The sequence below is a fragment of the Urocitellus parryii genome, chromosome 5 (genome assembly GCF_045843805.1).
Source record: "Urocitellus parryii isolate mUroPar1 chromosome 5, mUroPar1.hap1, whole genome shotgun sequence".
Classification (NCBI taxonomy): Eukaryota; Metazoa; Chordata; class Mammalia; order Rodentia; family Sciuridae; genus Urocitellus; species Urocitellus parryii.
In genome coordinates this window covers 52,014,856-52,033,890 of record NC_135535.1, presented here as the reverse complement: position 1 = coordinate 52,033,890, position 19,035 = coordinate 52,014,856, and the positions used below count along the sequence as shown (strand labels likewise).

Here is a 19,035-nt window from a genome sequence, read left to right as displayed (position 1 = left end):
CACCAAGTCATACTGACTGGGGATTAAGTTTTGAAGTTCTTCAGCACTTTGTTTTAACCAAATAAGATAATCAGAGCTGATTAATATGGAGGTGGTATGTTGAATAATCCTGGGTCTCTTTGCTTGCAGATTTCTCTCAAATGGACTGTTTCTACCCATGCTGTTTAGAATTAGATTAATGTTGATGCTTTCTATGGTGTTAGTGATCCCTTTGGCTTTGCCACCCTTCATTTTGACATGCTTTATGATTATAGCGTGGTGTTGTACTTAGTTCAATTCCTTTGGGGAACCAACTCTAGAGGTTGACAAAGGAGCTTCCCTATTGTTTGGAATCTTGCAGACCCCATATTTTTACCCCTCAGTTTAGATGACAGGGCCTACAACCACTGCACAAATAGGGGTCTTGCATCTTGTACATTTGGCCTTCTGTTGTTAACAGTAAAGATTATGGCACTCCTAAGTGGGCCTAAAACTGGTTGGGGTCTGTGCACTGCTGAAGTAGCCAAGATCAGGGGCTCAGTCTTTGTATAAGGCAGTTTGTTGCTCAGCTTACAAGTGTTTGGCCCCAGCCAGCTTTTTGTAAACATATTTCATAGGAATCTGACAAGAGAATCTAGATTCCATGGGGCAGATTCAACATTGCTCTGGAAAAACAGCTCAAAGCAGAGAAACACTGTTGGTCCCCAGAGGCATGTTCATATATGGGAAGATAACAATTACCTTGTGTTAAGTCCTCTATTAGCAATGAAAATTAAGTTAGGAATACTTGCTTTTGACAAGATTTCCAATTAAATGAATTATGCATGAATGAATAAAGGGAAACTAAACTTGGAGAGTGAGAATAGATTAAGGGATAGAGTCTATATTAGAATCAATGAAGTAGATATTTTATTCAACATTTATTATGTGCCTGATGCAACAGATATAGCTCCTACCCTTGTGACACTTGAAATCTATGGAGAGGAAAAAAACATTGTATCAGTAATGATGAAGTAGGTAATGTTATGGTAACAAACCTCTAAAACTACCAATGCTTTCCATAAAACAGCAAAAGTTTATTACTTTACACTGTATGCCCCTCTTGTATTTTTGGGGGCCCTGTTCATCAGGGTCATCAGCTGGTGGAGCAATCAACATGTGGAACATTGCCAGTCACCATGCCAGAAGGAAAAAGAATGCCCTGACTCTTAAAGCTTCTGCCCAGAAGTGACAGGCTACTTGGGCTCACATTTCATTTGCCAAAGTAACAGAGACCCATCTAATTTCAAGTGCAGAGGGAAGTAGAATTGTACCATGTGCCTTGGAGAGAGAGCCAGAATGTGCCACTAATGGCTATTACAGGGCAGAACCCTATAATAGCACAAATATAAACTGTAGCAGTGACAATTCCTATGAAAAAGACCCTGCTGTGCACTGTGTGTGCCTGTGTAGGGAAAGCCTAACCTAGTTAGAGGGTCAGAAAATCATCCTCTCCTTTCCTACAGGAAAGGGCAGTGAGGCCTGAAAGATGAGAAGACGTCAACTAGGTGGGAAAGAAGGATAAGCACTGGGGACAGAAAGACTGCTGTGGCTTGAATTTGTGCCCTGTGTTCATGGGTTACAAAACTCAATCCCTAATGCAACAGTGTAGTGAGGTGGATGAGTGTTGTTATTGGACAGGGATGTCCACTGGAGTGGGGTTGATATTGCAAGAGTGAGTGTGATACAAAAGTGAGTTCACCCCTCTACTCCACTTTACCTTGGGACAATGTAGCAAGAAGGCCCTCACAAGATGCAGCCCCTCAATCTTGGCCTTCCCAGTCTGCAGAACCATGAGTGAAATAATTATCTGTTCTTTATAAATTACCCAGTCTGTGTTAGTTTGTTATAGCCACACAAAATAGACTAAGACAGAGATGGAGGCAAATGATAGGTCCTGTGATGGAGTCAGTGGGGGAAGCAGGGTGGGAGTGAATAAGAGCCCCGCATAGCTGGGTGAATAAGGGACCAGATGAGGCTGTAGAGCCAGATCTCACAAGGCCTTGCAGGCCATTTCAAGGAGTCTAGCCTCTATTCAGAGAAGAACTGCCGAGAGATTTAAAGTAAGGAATGACAATCATATTTTTATTTCAAATAGCTCCCTCTGGCTATAATCTGGTGGGAAGACAAAGTTAAACCATTTACTTGGGAATGTAGTGTCAAGAAAGAAGATTGGTGACATTATACATATATGTCACCAATATGTATATTGGTGTAATGTCACCAATAATGTATAATGTCACCAATCTTGGGCCAGAATGGTGACTGCCAGCACAGAGTGCACAGGTGATTCCCATTGTTATGTTCATACTCGATGTTAAAGATGAAGATTAATCACTTTTACTTAATTATACAGCCAATAATTTAATATCTTATATTTTTATCTTAAAAGTTCTTCATAAGTGACTATTCATCATGGTCTTAATTTGTATCTCCATAAAGACTAATGATGGGTAGTCACGTCACTTCAACTGGAGTAGGGGCAGAGGAGAGCCGCCTCGCGCGCCTGGAACAGGCCCAGGGGCCCACCGGCGTGGTAGACACATCACCGCAATTGGACTAAGGGCAGAGCAGAGACACCGCCCGCGCCTGCAAGGTAGGCAGACCTGCGACCGACCGGCAGAACAGGCCCAGCGGCCTGCCAGCATGGTAGACAGATCACCCCAATTGGAGGAGGAGCACAGCCACCGCCCGCCCCTGCAAGGGAGACTTTTCAACTATACAAGAGCAATATAAATATATATGGGGAAAATTCAATAACACAACAGTTTCACCAAGCAGAAAGAAACGCGAGCAGTATGAAAAGACAAGGAAAGAAAGGACCACAAGCGATGCAGGTCAACTCAACTTTAGAAGAGGTAATAGCTGCAGCAGATGGAATGTCAGATAAAGAATTCAGGATATACGTGCTTCAGATGATCTGGAGTCTCAAGGAAGACATTAGACAGCAAAATCAGACAATGAAAGATCACTTCGACAATGAATTACATAAACAAATCCAAGAAGCAAAAGATCAACTACACAGGGAGATAGAGGTTATAAAAAACAAACAGAAATCCTAGAAATGCAGGAAGCAATAAACCAACTTAAAAACTCAATTGAGAATACTGCCAGCAGAGTAGAACACTTAGAAGATAGAACATCAGACAATGAAGACAAAGTATTTCAACTTGAAAAGAACATAGACAGCTCAGCAAGACTGTTAAGAAATCATGAGCAGAACATCCAAGAAATATGGGATAACATAAAGAGACCAAACTTAAGAGTCATTGGGATACAGGAAGGTATAGAGGTCCAAACCAAAGGAATGAGCAATCTATTCAATGAAATAATACGAGAAAACTTCCCAGACTTGAAGAATGAGACAGAATCCCAAATCCTAGAAGCCTACAGGACGCCGAATGTGCAAAATCATAAGAGATCCACACCTAGACACATTATAATGAAGATGCCCAACATACAGAATAAGGAGAGAATTTTAAAAGCTACAAGAGAAAGGAAGCAGGTTACATTTAGGGGTAAACCAATCAGGATAACAGCTGATCTTTCAACACAGACTCTGAAAGCCAGAAGATCCTGGAATAACAAATTTCAAACACTGAAAGAAAATGGGTTCCAACCAAGAATTGTGTATCCAGCGAAATTAAGCTTCAGGATGGAAGATGAAATTAAAACCTTCCACAATAAATAAAAGTTAAAAGAATTTGCAGCTAGAAAACCATCTCTTCAAAACATCCTCGGCAAAACATTATAGGAAGAGGAAATGGAAAATAATGAAAAACAACAGTGGGAGGTAGGACAGTAAAGGGGGGAATAATAATCAAAGAGGAAAACAAACCATGTTTAGTAACACAAATAAACAAATATGGCTGGAAGAACAACCTATATCTCAATAATAACCCTAAATGTTAATGGCTTAAACTCACCAATTAAGAGACACAGGCTAATAGAATGGATCACAAAACAAGACCCAACAATATGCTGCCTACAGGAGACGAATTTGATAGGAAAAGATATACATAGACTGAAGGTGAAAGGTTGGGAAAAATCACATCACTCATATGGACTTCGGAAACAAGCAGGAGTGTCCATACTCATATCAAATAAAATAGATTTCAAGCCAAAGTTAATCAAAAGGGATAAAGAGGGACACTACATACTGCTCAAGGGAACCATACACCAACCAGACATAACAATCATAAATATATATGCCCCAAACATGGTGCAGCTATGTTCATCAAACAAACTCTTCTCAAGTTCAAGAGTCTAATAGACCATCATACAATAATCATGGGAGACTTCAACACACCTCTCTCACCACTGGACAGATCTTCCAAACAAAAGTTGAATAAGGAAACTATAGAACTCAATAGCACAATTAATAACCTAGACTTAATTGACATATATAGAATATACCACCCAACATCAAGCAGTTACACTTTTTTCTCAGCAGCACATGGATCCTTCTCAAAAATAGATCATATATTATGTCACAGGGCAACTCTTAGACAATATAAAGGAGTAGAGATAATACCATGCGTCTTATCTGATCATAATGGAATGAAACTGAAAATCAACGATAAAAGAAGGAAGGAAAAATCATGCTTCACTTGGAGAATGAACAATAGGTTGCTGAATGATCAATGGGTTATAAAAGACATCAAGGAGGAAATTAAAAAATTCTTAGAGATAAACGAAAACACAGACACAACATATCGGAATCTATGGGACACATTGAAAGCAGTTCTAAGAGGAAAATTCATTACTTGGAGTTCATTCCTTAAAAAAAGAATAAACCAACAAATGATCTCATACTTCATCTCAAGATCCTAGAAAAAGAAGAGCAAAACAAGAGCAAAAGAAGTAGAAGGCAAGAAATAGTTAAAATCAGAGCTGAAATTAATGAAATCGAAACAAAAGAAACAATTGAAAAAACTGACAAAACTAAAAGTTGGTTCTTTGAAAAAATAAATAAAATCGACAGACTCTTAGCCATGCTAACAAAGAGAAGAGAGAGAACTCAAATTACTAGCATACGGGATGAAAAAGGCAATATCACAACAGACACTTCAGAAATACAGAAGATAATCAGAAATTATTTTGAATCCTTATACTCCAATAAAATAGAAGATAGTGAAGGCATCGATAAATTTCTTAAGTCATACGATCTGCCCAGCTTGAGTCAGGAGGATATAGACAACCTAAACAGACCAATATCAATTGAGGAAATAGAAGAAACCATCAAAAGACTACCAACTAAGAAAAGCCCAGGACCAGATGGGTATACAGCAGAGTTCCACAAAACCTTTAAAGAGGAACTAATACCAATACTTTTCAAGCTATTTCAGGAAATAGAAAAAGAGGGAGAACTTCCAAATTCATTCTACGAGGCCAACATCACCCTGATTCCTAAACCTGACAAAGACACTTCAAAGAAAGAAAACTACAGACCAATATCTCTAATGAACCTAGATGCAAAAATCCTCAATAAAATTCTGGCGAATCGCATACAAAAACATATCAAAAAAATTGTGAACCATGATCAAGTAGGATTCATCACTGGGATGCAAGGCTGGTTCAATATAAGGAAATCAATAAATGTTATTCACCACATCAATAGACTTAAAAATAAGAACCATATGATCGTCTCGATAGATGCAGAAAAAGCATTCGACAAAGTACAGCATCCCTTTATGTTCAAAACTCTAGAAAAACTAGGGATAACAGGAACATACCTCAATATTGTAAAAGCAATCTATGCTAAGCCTCAGGCTAGCATCATTCTGAATGGAGAAAAATTGAAGACATTCCCTCTAAAATCTAGAACAAGACAGGGATGTCCTCTCTCACCACTTCTGTTCTACATAGTTCTCGAAATACTGGCCAGAGCAATTAGACAGACGAAAGAAATTAAAGGCATAAAAATAGGAAAAGAAGAACTTAAATTCTCACTATTTGCAGATGATATGATTCTATACCTAGCAGACCCAAAAGGGTCTACAAAGAAACTATTAGAGCTAATAAATGAATTCAGCAAAGTGGCAGGATATAAAATCAACATGCATAAATCAAAGGCATTCCTATATATCAGTGACAAATCCTCTGAAATGGAAATGAGGACAACCACTCCATTCACAATATCCTCAAAAAATAAAATAAAATACTTGGGAATCAACCTAACAAAAGAGGTGAAAGACTTATACAATGAAAACTACAGAACCCTAAAGAGAGAAATAGAAGAAGATCTTAGAAGATGGAAAAACATACCCTGTTCATGGATAGGCAGAACTAACATCACCAAAATGGCGAGATTACCAAAAGTTCTCTATAGGTTTAATGCAATGCCAATCAAAATCCCAACGGCATTGTAGAAATAGAGAAAGCAATCATGAAATTCATATGGAAAAATAAAAGACCCAGAATAGCAAAAACAACTCTAAGCAGGAAGTGTGAATCAGGCGGTATAGCGATACCAGACTTCAAGCTATACTACAGAGCAATAGTAACAAAAACAGCATGGTACTGGTACCAAAACAGGCGGGTGGACCAATGGTACAGAATAGAGGACACAGAACCCAATCCACAAAACTACAACTATCTTATATTTGATAAAGGGGCTAAAAGCATGCAATGGAGGAAGGATAGCATCTTCAACAAATGGTGCTGGGAAAACTGGAAATCCATATGCAACAAAATGAAACTGAATTCCTTTCTCTCGCCATGCACAAAAGTTAACTCAAAATGGATCAAGGAGCTTGATATCAAATCAGAGACTCTGCGTCTGATAGAAGAAAAAGTTGGCTACGATCTACATACTGTGGGGTCGGGCTCCAAATTCCTCAATAGGACACCCATAGCACAAGAGTTAATAACTAGAATCAACAAATGGGACTTACTCAAACTAAAAAGTTTTTTCTCAGCAAAAGAAACAATAAGAGAGGTAAATAGGGAGCCTACATCCTGGGAACAAATCTTTACTCCTCACACTTCAGATAGAGCCCTAATATCCAGAGTATACAAAGAACTCAAAAAAATTAAACAATAAGAAAATGAATAACCCAATCAACAAATGGGCCAAGGACCTAAACAGACACTTCTCAGAGGAGGACATACAATCAATCAATAAGTACATGAAAAAATGCTCACCATCTCTAGCAGTCAGAGAAACGCAAATCAAAACCACCCTAAGATACCATCTCACTCCAGTAAGATTGGCAGCCATTAGGAAGTCAAACAACAACAAGTGCTGTCGAGGATGTGGGGAAAAGGGTACACTTGTACATTGCTGGTGGGACTGCAAATTGGTGCAGCCAATCTGGAAAGCAGTATGGAGATTTCTTGGAAAGCTGGGAATGGAACCACCATTTGACCCAGCTATTCCCCTTCTCGGTCTATTCCCTAAAGACCTAAAAAGAGCATACTACAGGGACACTGCTACATCGATGTTCATAGCAGCACAATTCACAATAGCAAGACTGTGGAACCAACCCAGATGCCCTTCAATAGACGAATGGATAAAAAAAAATGTGGCATTTATATACAATGGAGTAGTACTCTGCATTAAAAAATGACAAAATCATAGAATTTGCAGGGAAATGGATGGCATTAGAGCAGATTATGCTAAGTGAAGCTAGCCAATCCCTAAAAAACAAATGCCAAATGTCTTCTTTGATATAAGGAGAGTAACTAAGAACAGAGTAGGGATGAAGAGCATGAGAAGAAGATTAACATTAAACAGGGATGAGAGGTGGGAGGGAAAGGGAGAGAGAAGGGAAATTGCATGGAAATGGAAGGAGACCCTCAGAGTTATACAAAATTACATACAAGAGGAAGTGAGGGGAAAGGGAAAAAAATACAAGGGGGAGAAATGAATTACAGTAGAGGGGGTAGAAAGAGAAGAGGGGAGGGGAGGGGAGGGGGGATAGTAGAGGATAGGAAAGGCAGCAGAATACAACAGACACTAGTATGGCAATATGTAAATCAATGGATGTGTAATCGATGTGATTCTGCAATCTGTATACGGGTTAAAAATGGGAGTTCATAACCCACTTGAATCAAAGTGTGAAGTATGATATATCAAGAACTATGTAATGTTTTGAACAATCAACAATAAAATTTTTTTAAAAATTAAAATTGAAAAAAGAAAAAAAAAGAGTTCTTCATAAAGTAAGGACCATATCTAAAACATCATTTCAGTGCCTTAATAAATCAGATCTCAAATGTAGAGACATTTTATTTTAATTAAATACTAAAATTATCAAATTTATATATTACTTCAGTTTTGTAAGCTAGACCATGTCATAGAGAAAATTTGTGTTTAATTAATTAAAAAAAAACAATAGTTTCTGTTTAGCTAGGCCTGAACAGTGACTACTTCTAGGTACTTACTATAGAAGGACAACTTTGAAGAAAGGACATCATCCAGCTAATAGCAAACTTTGTAGATCCCAATCCAAGGTTTCCCTAAAAACTCAAGGAAATAAGTTATGAAATTCAGGTTGTATATAAAAAGATACTCATCCCCAAATACATTTTTATCCTGATTAATAAAATCTTTAAAATTGGTATTTGTTAAACATAGTAGATGAGCACTTAAGAGCAAAGGTAGTATCATGTAAATCAACCAGTTTTGGAAATTATCTCTAAAATAAGCATTTTGGACATATTATTAATCATAATATGTATAATCACAGAAGATATATAAAATGTGTACCTGCTGAAAGACAAGAAGTATCTCATATAAAAGTGCTGTTGCTGTATCTGTGTATTCCAGGATAAGATTCTGCAACTAGAATTTTAAAAAATAATCAATATATTATTATAGGCTAAGCCAGAAAATAGAAGTTCCTCTTGGTTTCCTTTAGATACTTCTAAAACAATTTTTATTAACTAAAAATTTAATTAGTGCAATCCATTTTCCTGTTCCATTTGGTTCTGTCATTCTCAAGAAAGTGGCTCTAATTAAGAGATGATAGGTTTAAAACGGCTCAAAGAGCAGGTCAGGGAAAAAGGGTACATCTGTCCACAGAACATAACACACACAAAAAAACTGTGCACCAGTTTACCAAATCAGTCAGATCAATAACCTTATTTCTTTTCAAGATTGTAGAAATATGCTTCCTAGAATTGAGGTGGCAGATTCTCTGAGGAATTTAGGTTTACGCCCAACTCAAACTATGATCCCTTCTGTAGTTATGAGTAAATGCACATAAGACATTTTGTTGCTCTCCAAAACTCCAGGCATTGGGAAGATTGTCTTCTGGCCTGTAGGCCACTTGAGGCATAAGAAATGTCTGTGGACTTGCTATAGGCCAATACATTCTTCCTAAACATATTCTTCTCAGGGGAAAGATCTAGATTGAAATCTCCCTCTCTTATACCTTTGGAACAAAACTTTATATCATCTCCTGTTGGACACATTAATACCCCAGGTGCAACAGATCAAAAAGTCTGAAAACTAGATCTATCTATTCTGCCCCATTGGTATTTTCATATAGAAATACCATTGGCTAATCAAATTAAACCCAAAACCAAGCTTAGTATTTCCCTGTGAGTCTAATTCTCTTGCTGTAATTCCTGTCTGACTCTCAAGTCAGAGTCTAAAAGTCATCTTGTAATCCTTACACTTTATTTTCACATCAACCTACCTACACAATTTCTTAAAAATTTCTGGAATCTATCCTCTTTACAATTACCATCTTTCTTCTTCTTTTCTTCATTTATTTATTCATCAAATATGCATCAGACATTGTGGTAGGTGTTGGGGATACAATGAAGAACAACAAACATGATCCCTGCCCTCATGGAATACACAACCTAATTTATAAACCAAAAGCAATCTAACAAACGCATAGTTACAAACTGAGTCCAGGGCTATGAAAGAAAAGTACAGGAAACTAAGAGAGCTCTGAAGAGGAAGGCTAGTCTCCTTTGGGGGTCAGGAAAGACTTCTTTCCAACCTTTGTCATTCCCCCCCCACCTCAACTACTGCACTATCATCTTAAGCACCCTGCCTAGGAGTCTTGCTTCTGACCCAGCTTTTATACTCCATCATTGAAAGTGTATTTCAGACACTCCATAGACAGTTTGTAATTATATATTCCTAGGAATATTTGAGCAACATCTGTCCCTCACACCAGTTTGTAAACTAGTGAAAGTAGAGATTGTGTTTTGCTTACTGTTTAGACCCCCTGCCTAGCATGCTATTTGCTCATAATAGATGCTTATAAATACATACTGAGTGAATGGGTAAATGAGTTTTCTAAAACATAATTTCAATTATATGTTTATGAACTATCAAATCATGTCCATACTTTAAAAAACATTTTCTATGTTGATTTAGCTCAAAATAAATTAATAATAAGCTGATTTATTCTCTCAAAATATATGGTTTGCAGTCAATTTGATATTTCCAATGTTTTATTACAACCTTAGGAAAACAAGTAATTCTCTTCTACTTATATAGGTAGAGAAATGGTAAATGCCCTAGAGTTAACCCTAAAATTTCTAAGACATTGCTTTTTTTGTCCGTTAGACCCCTACTATGGAATTCATGTATATTGTATATAGAGATACATAGCATATAACTTTTTAACAATGCCTATTATTTTACTTAGTATATATACCTTAAAACAAATAAAATGAGCACATTAATATTGACAATAGTTATCTAGGTTTTTACATTAATAACAAAATATCTATTCTTTGGTTTAAGTATATGTCTATATTTGTATAGTGTCGTGGTCCATGTAAAAAGACAAGAAGCTACATTCACTATATAGTTAGTATGCCCCCAAATTTTCATCTCACCTTAGCATCAAAAGACATTTCAGCTAAAGTTGAATCAGCCATCAATTGGACATCAAATACAGGGCAAGATTTTGGAATCTGAGGCTTGCTAATTAAAATCTTCAAGAGATTAAATAGTGTTCCCCTAAAAAAAAAAAAACAAAACACAAAGAGCAGTTAATGAATAGCTTTTTAATTTTTTTTAATTTTTTAGTTATAGATGAACACAATATCTTTATCTTTTTTTACCTATTTTTATGTGGTACTGAGGATTGAACCCAGTGCTTCACATGTGTGAGGCAAGCGCTCTGCCACTGAGCCACAACCTCAGCCCTAATGAATAGTTTTGAAAAGAAAAACAGTGAAGCCAAGTTTGCAGACACATCTTGATTAAACTTTTGGACCCCTGGGCATGCAGATGTGTAAAAGTAAGAAATATTTATTTATTTGAAATAAGAAATTTAGATAAAAATGCAATTTCTTGGGTTTTTTGTTTGTTTATCTCAGAGCAAGTCTACTTCTAGAAGTTCAAATAGCTTGGAGAGTTTAGCAACTCTAGATTTAAAGGAGATGCTGGTGATTTCAAATATAGTAATATTTTCCAAAGGATTTTTTTTTCTTTTCTTTTCTTTTTTTTTTTTTTTGTACCAGGGATCAAGCTCGAGGGCATTCGGCCACCACGCTGCATCCCCAGCACTATTTTGTATTTTATTTAGAGACAGGGTCTCACTGAGTTGCTTAGCTAGCTTTGAACTTACACTCCTCCTGTCTCAGCCTCCCAAGCTGCTGGGATTACAGGTGTGCACCACCACGCCCAGCTCCAAAAGATTTTTTTAGGAATTAATAATTTCAGGCAATATTTTGATCAAAATAGATTCTGTGGTCAAAAGAAACATAGGAAATACTTGGTTACACTAAGTTTACGAATATCTTTTACTACAGGACTTCTCATTAGCTTTACTATGGTAATATGTACTGCATATCTCTAGGACAAAGAAATAGTATATATATCATTTCTTTTTTTAGTTGTTTTTTAAATTAACAAATAAAAATTATATATGTTTATGGTGTACAAAATGATGTTTTGAAATATGTATACACTGGAGTGGTCGAATAAAGTTGTATGCTTTACCTCTCATACTTAACATTTTTTTGTAATGAGAACACTTAAAATCAACTCCTAGCAATTTCCAGATATATAATAAGTTGTTATTAGCTGTAGTCCCCATGTCATACAATAGATCACTTGAACTTATTCCTCTTGTCTAACTGAAATGTTGTACCCTTTGACCACATCCACCATTTCTACTACCCCCACATCCTGGTAACTGCCATTCTACTCTGTTTCTTTGAGTTCAACATTTTTAGATTTTGCAAATAATGAATATCATATGGAACTTGTCTTTCTGTGCCTGGATTACTTAGTATAGTTTCCTCCAGCTCCAGCTCCATCTATGTTGTCATTAATAACAGGACTTTTTTCTTAATTTTAAGGTTGAATAGCATTCTATTGTGAATGTATGCCACATTTTCTTTTTTCTTGCATCCATTCATGGACACTTAGGTTGATTCCATATCTTGGCTATTGTGAATAATGTGCAGAATTCTTTTTTAAATTTTTTTTATTTTTCAGTTTTCGGTGGACATATCGTTATTTTTTATTTTTATGTGGTGCTGAGGATTGAACCCAGTGCCCGGCTCATGCCAGGCAAGCGTGTTACCGCTTGAGCCACATCCCCAGCCCCAAGCCACATCCCCAGCCCCCAGAATTCTTAAAATGCTTGTTTGATCCCAAGTTTTATGACTCCAGAACCCCCCACCATTTTTTAAACACATAACAACAGTGGAATGTATTACAATCCTTATTACACATATAGAGCACAATTTTTCGTATCTCTCTATATAAAGTATGTTCATGCCAATTTATGCCATTATACATGTACTCTTTTTTTTTCTTTTGCATTACAATTCTTAATATACATATATACCACAATTTTTCATATCTCTGTTTAATGTAAGGTATATTGGCACCAAATTCAAATCTTCATACATGTATTTTGTATAATGATGGCCATCACATTTCACATCCTTGCTAATCCCCTTCCCCCTCCTTTTCCCTCCCATCCCCTCTTCCCTATCTAGAATTAATCTAATCCTTCCATGCTCTCCCCCTCCCTACTCCACTATGAGTCACCCCCCTTATATCAGAGAAAACATTCGGCATTTGTTTTTTTGGGATTGGCTAACTTCACTTAGCATTATCTTCTCCAACGCCATCCATTTATCTGCAAATGCCATGATTTTGTTCTTTTTTAGTGCTGAGTAATATTCCATTGTGTATAAATGCCACATTTTTTTTTTACCTATTCATCCACTGAAGGACATCTAAGTTGGCTCCACAGTTTAGCTATTGTGAATTGTGCTGCCATAAACATTGATATGACTGTGTCCCTGTAGTATGCTGTTTTTAAGTCCTTTGGGTATAGTCCAAGAAGAGGAATAGGTGAGTCAAATGGTAGTTCCATTCGCAGATTTCCAATGAATCTCCATACTGCTTTCCAAATTGGCTGCACCAATTTGCAGTCCCAGCAGCAATGTGTGAGTGTACCTTTTTCCACCCATCCTCACTCCAGAACCCTTTTTTAACAGGACGTTTTAGAGGTTTACTGTTTCATTGAATACCACTAGCTATTAGTCAATAAAACTAACCTCAGGTCTTTTGCTTTCAAATGTAGTAGACTGTACATTAACCTATATGAATTCTCACTTAAAAGTTACTACATGTTTGAATAATATATGGCACCCACCTATTTGAAAATAAAAAGGCAAAATTCACAATTCAAAGTATGCATCCTAAGGAGCTCGGCCAGTAACACCATCTTCAAATGTTAAGAATAATCCATGTACAGTTGAATAGGAGCAGGAGAAAATCATGCCTAGCTGTGCATGGTGGCGCATACCTATAGTCCTAGCTATTGGGAAGGCTGGGGTGAGAGGATTGCTTAAGCCCAGGAAGGACTTCCAGACCAGCCTGGGCAGCACAGCGAGACCTCATTTCAAAACAGAAAAGAAAATTCTTGGGCTAACTAAAGAAAATAACAGAGTATATTTGAAACATAGGAGTAGTAACGAAATTTAAGAATAGGACTATAAAAATTCTATAACCATAAGCATTCCTTTTATAATGGAATAAAGGGGACTATAAGCAATCTGTGTTTAGTAATATTTGAGACTTTCTAATCTTTTTACAATAATTTAAATCATACTATGATAAAAAGTTCACAATCAGCTCAAAAAGCAAGTCTAATTCTTATGACTGGAAAAGAAGAATCATTATCAGTACATTTCTCAAAAAAAGCAGGACAGATCCTATAGAGTATTCACTACAGTTTTATGAAGGCTACTTAAAATGGCTAGTTTTACTTTTAGAAGATCTTTCCAAAATCACAGAACATTCCTGTTAGAAGCTTTTCCTGATATTGTTTGAGTTGACATTCCATTCATTGTTATATTTAATTATAAACCTTCATTTTCAGTAACAGCTTCTTTTCAAAGCTAAGGAAAGGAACTCTCAAATTCTGGGTCACTTACTGTGATAATATATAAATTCAACTCTAACAATACTAAAATATGAACGGATGTAGCACATTTTAAGAGGAATAAAGCAAAGTGAACTAATAAAATACCCATTTATGAAAATAAAGAGGGAAATGCTAAAATGAATAACTGCTTTTTATATTCTCAAATGGAATTTAATTTGAAACCCACTCCTTCCGTCAACTTGCTTAATTTAAAATCCGTTAGGCCAATAATTTTAATCAAAATGGTAGTTTTATCCTGGAAATACTTATAGGTCTGACATCCCAGGCTTAAAAATAGCCCCCAACAATTTAATACTTTTATTCTTCTGTTTGTTATTATTTCCAGTATATGAATTTTTAATGCATTTCAATATACTTTAAAACACAGACTCTAAGAACAAACTTACAGTCTCTTAAGTCAGTCTATGATATTGTGGAAGGCAGAATTGTACTTTGGCTTCCAGGATTCTCACCTCCTACTATTCATTTTGTATATAATTCCTTTCAAGTTTGGGTAGTATCTATGAATATGCTTTTCCAATAATTTATGATTATATTAGATGAGAAAGGTGAAGAGTTTTGCAAATATAATTAGGCCTCTAATTAATTGACTTTTTTTTAGTCAATTCAAAGAGGAGTATCCTGGACAAACCTGATCTAATGAGTGAGCCCTATGAAAGAGAACTTGAGCCTCTCCTGAGCTCAGAGATATGCTCCTGCCAAGCAACAAGCTGCACGAGTTCTATAGCTGTGTACAAATCAATTCTGCCAGCAGCCACCCAGATGAGCTGGGGAGAGAACTGGTGCCAAAATTCCTAACTCACAGAAACTGTAAGATAATGAATATGTTATTTTAAGTTACTGAGCTTGTAATAATTTGTTACATGACGACAGAAGACTAATACTGTTATACAAACATTCATTGTGCTAATTAATACTATAGATAACAGGACTTGAGCCTATATATATCAAAATGGACACTATAACATTACAACCAGACTCTACTTAGCAAATGTATATATGTATTGAAGGGCATGAAAAGGATTAGTCATATCAGGAAAGATGATTAATATAATAGGGCTGATATGGTCAAACCAAGTTAAAAACGGAAAAATTAAAGAAAGGCAACATTTCACAACAGAAGTGAGGAAGATTTTTTTCAACTTTAACAGAGAGAAGTAGAGACCAAAAAAAAAAAAAAAAAAAAAGAGGAAAGGAAGACAAGATTTAGCAACAATTTTAGTGTAGGAGAACAGAGAAATACCAAAAGTAGTCTTAAATCTCTGTCTTAGAGACTGAGGGATTAGCAGTACTACCAATGGCTTAAAGTATGCAGAGTAAATAACAGTGTACTTTCTTTGTTTGCTGTAAAGCAGGGGTCAGCAAATTATGTCCTGCAAACAAATCCAGCACACGGCCTATTTTTGTACACAGAGCCAATTTTGTTTTGTTTTAGCAATGCTGGGGATCAAATCCAGGGCCTCACTCATGCTAGGCAAGTGCTCTGCCACTGAACTACACCCCCAGCTTTGTAAATAAAGCTTTCCTAGTACACAGCCATGCCCATCCATTGGCATACTGCCTAGGGCTGCCTTTGTACTACAGTGGCAGGATTATAGAATTATCTGCCCATCCCTGCTATAGAGCAAAGTATTCCTATACGCCCTTGTATGTGGCAAGTTACTTAAAAAATATTTATGATTATTATCACTAAAATTTATGTTTTAAAAGTCTAATAAAAACCCTGGAAAAAATATTACTAAAAGTTATTATTCTTCCCCCTGGTTTAAGTGTTTTAGAGCTCATCTCCTTTATCCTTCCTACATTTTCTAATATAATGAATTTAGATAAATAATCAATGAGGGGTGAGTGAAACAAATTCAGGTTTTAACCAGAACTTTGCCCAAGGATATAATTCATAGTCCATAAATACATATTTAAAAAATCAAGCAATAAAACATGTGAACACATTATTTTTGTGTATTGAGTATTGTCCCCCAATATAGATTCTCCCATGCTTCCTTTAAATAACAGATGCGCTGACCACCATTCAAAGTTTAGCTAGGCCCTCGGCTGTCCAACTACAGATACATTCTGTCCTGAGTTCTTATCAATACGCTGTGAACCTAAGTGCTGTAAGCCTTGCTTAAAAAAGGAAATTTGCTTGTCCTCTGCTTCTCTTTCTACTTCCCAGTGGTGTAATGAAATCATTAAGGTCAGGTGACTTCAATCAAGAGGACACAGCAGAATAGGAGGTGGCAGAGTAACTAAAGGGGAGGAAGCCAGGTCCTTGGCTGGCCTGGTGGAGGAAAGCTTGACTGTCTACTATAGACTGTTATATGAGAAAGATATCAATTCCTATCTTCTTTTGGCCAAATATTTTTAGAGTATCTTCATTATAGCAGCTCATCCTATACCTTAATAAGCCCTCTAAGGTCACCAGTTACAGTCATGAGCCTCATAATGATGTTTTGGTCAGTGACAGCATATTCAACAATGGCTCTATAAGATTCTAATGAAACTGAAAAATTCCTATCACCTAGAAACCCTGGAGCCATCAAAACAATACAGAGCATTACCCACATTATTTATGGCAGTGCTTCTGCAAACCTACTGTGCTGCAAGTCAAAAGTACAGCACATGCTGCACTTTCTTAGTGCATAATCCTTGATTATGTGCTAACAAAGTAATAAACAACAGTTACTGGTTTATGTATTTACTATACTACACTTTTAAATCATTATTTTAGAGTGTAGTTCTCCTTTTAAGTAAATAAGTTTATTCCAGCAACATCCTCATAACTTCTCATTTACTGCATCTCTCAATTGCATCATTTTTTGCTCATGCTTGATTGAATCTTGTGTTATTTTGTTTATCATGGCTGTAGGAGTAGTAGGCTATAGTGTATATATGTATGTGCGTGTATAATATATCTTTATGTATACACACATTATATATATGCATAATATATATATACATTATATATATATGTTTTTTGTCACTATTATAAATTAACATATATATATATATATATATATATATATATATATATTAGACTATACCATCTAGGTTTATACAGGTACACATATTCTTTCCATGGTTAAGCAATACGTAACTATACATAATAAATGTGGCCAATACAATTCCTGTCTTTCCAATGTGATTTTTCTGTTGTAGATACAAATGAACCCTAGAAAATTCTCGTGGAAAGTCCCTGGCTTTTCATGTATGATGGGTTATTTGGTCTTTTTCAAGTTCACCAAACTAGGATAAAAGATAAAATTATTTTATGAAAACCTCTGTACCCTTAATAATCCAAAGGGACAAAGAGAACTCAGCATGTGCCAATTAATCTAATCATCACAGAAGGAATCAGAGAGTCAAAAGAGTGTAATGTACTTACAAGAGGGTTGAACAGATAAGTTAGAGAATTATGTGTTTTGGAAGACATTCAATAAGAACAGTTAACAAATCAAAACTACAAGGGCCAATGTCTTCTAAAAGATCTTACTTCTTAGCTGCCAATGTGTTTAGGCGTGATGATTCAATTTCTGTTTCTCTGAACATCAGTCCTAAGGTCTGTATAATTTCAATGCATGTCCTAGAAAACAAAGAGGAGAAAGAAAGAAAATTGCATGATTTCTCCTTTTTTTCAAATAAATAATATTTGATGACTCAAAATATCAAAGGTGAAAAAGGAGATACAATAAATGATGATTTTCCTCCAGTCACCCATTTTTCCCCTTTGGGACAGCCAATGTTACCAGTTTCTTGTGTAATGCAATTTTTAAAATTCTTTGTGAAGTGAAACTTGCAGCACCATTAATTATTAATACCACATATATTTTGTCTAGTGCCTTCAATTTATCATTAACACTGTAGAGGGGAACTATCAAAATATCTAGTTGGTACTTACACCAGCTCATCAACCCTTTGGCTTTTATTTTGAAGTGCATTCTTATCCTTAGATTCTGGTAAGTACTCATGAAGTTTGTTCACTAGGAAGTAGAAAAGGTCACTGGTCTGTGAAAACAAGTGGGAAAGAAGACGGTAACTAAGATATCTACTGTTAAAACTCTCTATCCTTACATGAAAGTATGGAAAATGATTTGTTTTTTGATTCAATAAATAAGTTACATTATTTCTCATTAATATTAACATGATCCAAGTTGAAAATATAAGTTTTATTACAACCAGGAGACCTCTGTACTGGTGAACAGAACAAGAACTAGGGGATGATGTGAAGAGATGCCATTTAGTCCTGGCTGAACCACTAATATTGATGATCATCCAAAAGTTAGTGTATAATCTCAAACAAATCATTCAATTATCTTGGGTTTTTTTTTTTAATAGTTCCTGCCTTTCTTGGGCTTTTGTCAAGATAGAATGAAATAATGGATTGGAAAGCTCTTGTTTTAAAATGTTTACTAACACAAAAACAAGTACACAGCACAAATATACCCTGTAAAAATTGTGCAGAATGACATATTTCTGGTAAAACAGTGGAAACACAGAACACTGTTTTTGTCTCAAGAAATACTGACTCAGAGTTGGGGAACTAATATTGTTGTATTCTCATTTAGTTTCATGAGATAAGTCAAGCATGAAAATAAGCACTGGCCCATCAAATCAGGCAAGTTGGTACTAA

At 36.0% G+C, this 19,035-nt stretch overlaps 1 protein-coding gene across 1 annotated transcript in view; it reads right to left on the bottom strand.

The window, feature by feature from the left end:
• The window catches only part of C5H12orf56 (chromosome 5 C12orf56 homolog), an 80,776-nt gene that overhangs the window by 2,263 nt on the left and 59,478 nt on the right, over window positions 1–19,035 (bottom strand). The window contains exons 7-11 of the mRNA XM_026392969.2: window positions 18,304–18,410; window positions 17,899–17,988; window positions 10,828–10,951; window positions 8,732–8,806; window positions 8,407–8,481 (exon numbers count right to left, since the gene is read on the bottom strand). Coding sequence (XP_026248754.2) covers window positions 8,407–8,481; window positions 8,732–8,806; window positions 10,828–10,951; window positions 17,899–17,988; window positions 18,304–18,410 — 471 coding nt within the window. The remainder of the gene's footprint in view (window positions 1–8,406; window positions 8,482–8,731; window positions 8,807–10,827; window positions 10,952–17,898; window positions 17,989–18,303; window positions 18,411–19,035) is intronic.